Source organism: Notothenia coriiceps, unplaced genomic scaffold (genome assembly GCF_000735185.1).
Source record: "Notothenia coriiceps isolate Sejong01 unplaced genomic scaffold, NC01 NC01_scaffold00037246, whole genome shotgun sequence".
Taxonomy (NCBI): domain Eukaryota; kingdom Metazoa; phylum Chordata; class Actinopteri; order Perciformes; family Nototheniidae; genus Notothenia; species Notothenia coriiceps.
In genome coordinates, this window is record NW_011369947.1 from 5388974 (window position 1) to 5395503 (window position 6530).

General features: G+C 44.3%; 1 protein-coding gene across 1 annotated transcript in view; it reads left to right on the top strand.

Moving 5' to 3' along the window:
* LOC104966318 (zinc finger E-box-binding homeobox 1-like) overlaps nucleotides 1-6530 on the top strand; it is a 35537-nt gene that overhangs the window by 3267 nt on the left and 25740 nt on the right. The window contains exons 4-5 of the mRNA XM_010795505.1: nucleotides 4784-4787; nucleotides 4996-5040. Of these exons, the coding sequence (XP_010793807.1) occupies nucleotides 4784-4787; nucleotides 4996-5040 (49 nt within the window). The remainder of the gene's footprint in view (nucleotides 1-4783; nucleotides 4788-4995; nucleotides 5041-6530) is intronic.

A 6530-nucleotide genomic window follows, 5' to 3' on the forward strand; every position in this document is an offset into this window, starting at 1 on the left:
GGAAAATGGCTGATCGGTTATCACTGAACTGGCGCACTCTTGGCCTGGAGGAGCTAGTAGGCCCCCCGCCCCCCCCAAAACTGCACCCTTGGTACGCGAGAGGAAGTTTGCCAAAATTAAAGGGATGGTACCTTCCACCCTACATGGAAGTACCGGGACCCTTCGGCATGAGTGACTCTGACCCAAAGTACTGGAACCCACTACCCCTTCGGGTGTTTCTTGGGCCCTCTGTCAAAGGCCCTCTCATGCACGCTCCCCTCCAGAAACATCTCTCGGCTGAAAAAACCGGACCGACCATATGGTCCCCGACCAAACTCTCAAAAAAGGCCAGACACGAGTGAGAATTGTCAACGCATAAGAACGTCTCATAGAAGGATCGGCGTCGGGTGTGCGCGGCTGTTGCGGACTGGTCTCGCACCGTCTTGCCCTGGCACTGCGAGGGAGGAGGCTACCGGACAGGGCAAAGTGACACAAATGACCGATGGTCGGCGGTGACAAGGTCGGTGCCTCTCCCTCCAGGTGCCAGGGCAGACGGGTGCGAGACCAGTCGCCAACGCGCGCACACCCGACGCGTCCTTCTATTGAGCACGCTCTAGCGTTGACCAATTTCTCGTCGGCTGGCTTTGTAGGTGGTCGGGGACATAATGGTCGGTCCGGTTTTCAGACCGAGAGATGGCTCTGGAGGGGAGGGTGCATGAGAGGGCTTGACAGAGGGGGCCAAACACCCAGGAAAAGGGTAGTGGTCCAGTATTTGGGTCAGAGTCACTCGATGCCGAAGGTCCCGGTACTTGGCATGTAGGGTGGAAGGTACATCCTGTTAATTTTGGCAGACTTCTCTCGCGATACCAAGGGTGGCAGTTTGGGGGGGGCGGGGGGGCCGACTAGCTGGACCTCCCAGGGCTCGAATATGTGCCAGTTCAGGATACATCAGCATTTTTCCCATCTGCGCGCGCTGTCGACAGTTACTGGTTGACTGGAAGGGTTATGGTCCTGAGGAGCGGCAATGGATTCCTTCCCGCTTCAATTATAGACAAAAACCTCATTGAGGATTTTGACCGCCTCAACTCAGAGGAGCCTGGGCCGTCAGGAGCCGTCCCTAGAGGGGGGGGTACTGTCATGTCCAATAAACTTATAGTGAAAGTTTATTCTTTATGTTAGAGTTGTCATGTCCCTTTGTCTTGTGCTTTATGTCTATGCCCTTAATTATTTCTTCCTCTCATTTCAGGCCTCCACGCTCCCCGCCCCTTTCTGTCTCCTGCGTCCTTGATTATTTTCCCCACCCTGATTGTTTCCAACTGTGTCCCCTTTACCTGTGTATATATTGTGTTAGCTCCCTCCTGTTAATTGTCAGTTCGTTGTCTCTCGAAGACCACGTATCGGCTTACCCGGACCTCACGGACCTTTCACGGACCTATGCTATAGATCACGATTCTAGTTTTCCTCGAAAGAGTGTTTTGTTTTCCTTATTTTATTACTGTGCAAAATTCCAGTAAAGTCTTTATTTTGAAACGCTATCTGAGTCTGAGTTTTTAGTCGTGCAATTGAGTTCATGCCTCAGTGTTCACCCCTTGACACTGTACTGGCTCCTGATTGGTTTAAACATATTTCATTCAGTTTGCTTTTAATAGATGTTTCCTGCTGTCGACTGACATCGTCCTGACTGTAGAGAGTGTTTTTACCGTTGTGATGTCAAACATTCTGTCAATAGGGTTCTCTGTATTTATAGTGATATTGTATTTGTTTCATAGTTTGACAGAGACAGAGCTGCTGCCTCTCTGTTGCCGGGCGGACGGTGAGTGAGCCCATCGAAATGGAACAGAGGATTTGATTAGAAGCTGAGGAGAGACGAGCAGTGTGTCTCCATCCTGTGTCCTGTGGGCTCCACACAGAGTAAATGAAGGCGAAGGATGGTGAATGAATCTTGTAAAAAAGGCTACTTGCTCACAAACAAAAAATATGCGGGTGTTTTCAGAAGCTTTAATAAACTGTCAGCGTAGATTTCGATGTGTTTGTTGATGCAAGAGAGCATTAGGAGTCGCCCTTTTTAAGCTAACTCACGGTCCAGTGAAAGAAAAGAGCTGCAGAGGCTGGAAAAAAAGGGAGTGTTGTTATTGAATTACAGGTGATGGCTGCTAATTGGAGCCTCCAGACGTTGTGTGTGTGTGTGTGTGTGTGTGTGTGTGTGTGTGTGTGTGTGTGTGTGTGTGTGTGTGTGTGTGTGTGTGTGTGTGTGTGTGTGTGTGTGTGTGTGTGTGTGTGTATGTGTGCGTGTGTGTTTATGTGTGTGTGTGGCTCAGGGGATGCACAGTTGATGAAGCTGTTAGGGTAAAGTGCGGGGCCCCAGTGCTCCCAGAGTGCTGTGCTTCAGAGTCTGTCCTGTCCCTGCGGAGGAGCGCTAATGGAGGCCACCCAGCCCTGATGAATTACACCCAGGCTGGATGGACGGATGGAGGGCGATGCTGCTGTAATTGAGGCGGCTGCTGAGCCACAAGAGTGCAACGTTTTTGATGAGCTGTAGGCAGGAAGCAACACGTTTGAACCGAAGCAGTGACAATGGCCGCGTTAGCACCACTCCGATGTGGGCAGGGCCTCAAAGTCACAACTGAACACATGCTATTCTACTATCACAGATTCATGTGACAAAACAAAACTTATTATTGTAGAAAGGTTTGTCATCTGATCTCTAGGAACATCCTCTGTTGTACTTTACAGTTGAAGTGCTTGTTTAGAATAACTAGCAGTAATAGTTCAAGTTATTCTTAAAATATATCCAAATATGAACTGGTTCCAGGTTCTCAAATATCCAACAACTGCTGTTGACTGAATATAATACCCCAGGTTTAAAATTCTTCATCGGCCCACCCCTTAGCCAATCACGTACAATGTGTTGTAACGCAATAGGAGTGTGACATAGTGATGTCACTTTGTTCCAGAAGTAAACAAAGGAGTCCAGAGGAGGCGTTTCAGGCGACGGGCTGAGTGTGTGGAAGAGAACATTTGAGCCTTTGCAGACCATTTACATGCACAGAAACCCTTAGAACACACTACTGGAAAGGGAGATCACCCACAAATATTAAATAGTAGGGCCCCTTTATAAAATGTTCATGCTATTTTGAGACTTTTGGTTCATACTTTTTGGTTGAATCCTGATTTTGAATACCTGGAGCTCTCTTTTTCCTGGTAGTGTTTTGGCACGAGAGTTTTTTTTTCTACAGGGTTCAAATTACGTTCATATTTTTGTTTTGGTTTAGTTTCCTTGTGTAGTTAAGATCTGAAACTATATATCCCTTTGTTGATTAACATACAGCAAATCCAGTTTATTAATTATAAGCATTCTCTGTTTTTCTTTGCTTTATGCGGCAGTTAATTTATTTAATTTAGCTTTTAGACTGTTATCAAAGGAGACAAGATATTGAAAACATCATGTGGGTTGTAGGAAATTGACAATCATTTCATAGCCCACACAATTAGTAGATTGATGAGTAAAGTAACAAGCAGATTAGATACAAATGAGCTTGATCACTAGTTGCATGGGCAGTGCATATGACTAATGACTAATGGGATAAAAACAATAATATATTGTCACATTCAATGATCTTTCCCTCTGTTATTGTTACTCCTGAGTGCTCAGGATCCCTGCTGTCCCTGAAGATGCTGCTTATCCACTTTGGTGATTTTGCTGATGAAAGCATTTGTTGCATCGGTGTTGGGCTGCAGTGTGATAGTAGAGGTGCCAGCTGTTCGTCTACAGGAGACTTGGACACACTGCGGGCTTCTCATCGTTTTGTTACTGTGTTTGTGCTGCTGGAGGGATTCTGGCTCCCTCTGCCTTCACTGAGGGAAACCTGTGGGGTAAAGACACCTGTGTGTTTACTGTCCATCTGTGTGAGAGCATCAAAGCAGAAAGACCAACTGCAATACTAGCTTTTGATACAAATATATAAATGCAGAGTATGTGCGATCCAAGTGTGAGGCCTACTATTTAAGATTTACGAGACTGAATTGTCACTGTGAGTTTGTGATTGTGTGGCTTGTTTTAAGGAGGTGTGTCTGTTATGGTAGGAATTGTGTGTGTGTGCGTGTGCGTGTGGGTGGGGTTCCTCTGATATAGTGCCGTCTTTTTGTGTACTTAATTAAAAAATAATCTGCTATTTCGTCACCTGCCCTTTAGCTGACACTATTTATCCAAAGCTACTTACAATGAGTGCAAACATCCATGAAGATCCATACCTAGAACAGCAAGAAACATGCAAGGACACAAGCTTTAAAAATTAACCAAACAATGTTCATTCCTGGTGCATTAGAAATAGACCAAACCGTTTAAGTATTAAAACATTGTTAACGTTAGTTTTAATAGGCACGGTGCAGTTGAAGCAGGCAGGTTTTCAGCCTGCAAGAAGACGTGTATACTTTCAGCTGTCCTGATATCATCTTTACTATCCGCTGTGAATTACAAACATCAAATGTCAAACCAGATAAACAACCACATTACAGTTTATTTTAACAGCTTACAGAGAAGATTAGATAGCATTCAGAGCAATGAGAGAAAGTTGTGTCTATGGGTGGTAACCTGATTTCATTGTTTCAGGCTGACATTAGAGAAATACCTCTTCTTGCCATTGACCTGGTTCATTTTAACATTTTGACCTTGGTATTTAAACATCGAGGTAAAGCTACATCTCTCCAAATTAGCTGTTGACTTTTGGAAACTATAAGCCAGTGAAGTCGATGGGAAAAAAGTTTAATTTCCTGCCTTCATCAGGTATGTAACCTAAGCAGAAGTCTGGCTGAGCTGCAGTTTTCCTTTTTGGGTTATCGGTGTAACAGATTTGGCACAGGTGCAGCTCCGAGGCTGCAGCTTTTACATCTTGCCGGGGTTTCATCATGCAGCAGGCATCTTAATGTGAGCTCAGAGATACTTAGAGCTAATCTCGCCAACCTGTAGCCGTGTGGAGGCTCATTAGTCCCCAGTCTCTCTGCCTCTTAAAGGCCAACAAAACAGCTTCTTTCTCAGCAAAAGACCAGCAGATTGTATTCTGTGTACACCAAATTTCAAGATTTGGGTGAAAAATCTTTACAAATCAAAAACGTTTTACAGTTCTGAATGGTGTCACAAGTGTAGTAAATACTTTTGTTAATACAGCAAGTTAATAATGTAATGTTCAAGGCAGAACTGCGAGCGTACAGCATGCACATACCAGAGTAATCTTGTATAACATCTTCAAAAGAGGGCCACAAAGCAAAGTTTGAGCCTATTTTAGATTAAATTACTGGCAGTATAAGTAATACTGCCAGTTTATTGGTCTTTAACAATGTGACAAACTATAATACTTAAACAATAAGTTCTTTAATTGATTGGTCAATTGACAGATAATGAATTAGTTACTACTTTGCTACAGGATATCGCAACAGAAACAAGCAATGTTTGAGATTTCATATACAGTACTTTGTTTCGGAGAAGATCTAATGGCCGTTTTTTACTAACTATTTTAGAGACCAAAACAGACATGTGTGAACGAGCTCTTAAAGTAAATTGATGCTGATATGGAAACAGGTAAAACTAATTATTTTAAATGGTATATCAGGAATATTTGGGACTAAAATGTTCCTTCTTTGTTATATTTTACTTCTTTATCGGAAGAACTGTTTCTTTGCCACTCAATCCATGTAAAGACAGGTCTAGGTTATTTATATGCATTTATCCGTCATCAGTTTTGTATAGCAACAAAACACAGATGGAAACAAACAGAAAGAGGCAGAGAAGTCAAGGTTTACCTGCTATTGTGTGTGTGTGTGTGTGTGTGTGTGTGTGTGTGTGTGTGTGTGTGTGTGTGTGTGTGTGTGTGTGTGTACCCTTCACAGTGTGGCAGGTGTGCCTGGGCTTCAGCCCCATTAGAAGTCTCATAAATACCACCTGACACTGTTACAGCAGGCAGGCTGCGATATAAAACCCTCCTCCTGTGGCGTGAGCACGCAGCCTTTCAGCACAATTATATTATAGCACACTTCAGGGGAGGAAAGCTACACCCCTGCCCAGAACCTCTTAACACACCAAGCTGGCCTGAGCACATGCTTTCTCTCAAGCTGTGTCTTATCACTTCCAATGTGTGCTGTTCTTTAAAAGGGGCCATATTATGCTCATCTCAGGTTCATATCAGTGTTTAGTGTCTCTCCAGGGACATGTCTCCATGCTTTAATGTTCAAAAAGCTATTTATTTTTCTCATGCTGCCTGTGCTGCAGCACCTCTTTTCACCTTCTGTCTGAAACCAGAGCCCAGTCTGCTCTGATTGGTTAGCTGGCCGGCTCTGTTGTGATTGGTCAACCGCTTAGAGATTAACTTTGGGAGTTAANTCTCCATGCTTTAATGTTCAAAAAGCTATTTATTTTTCTCATGCTGCCTGTGCTACAGCACCTCTTTTCACCCTCTGTCTGAAACCAGAGCCCAGTCTGCTCTGATTGGTTAGCTGGCCGGCTCTGATGTGATTGGTCAACCGCTTAGAAATGCCCCGCCCCTTAGCCAATCACATAC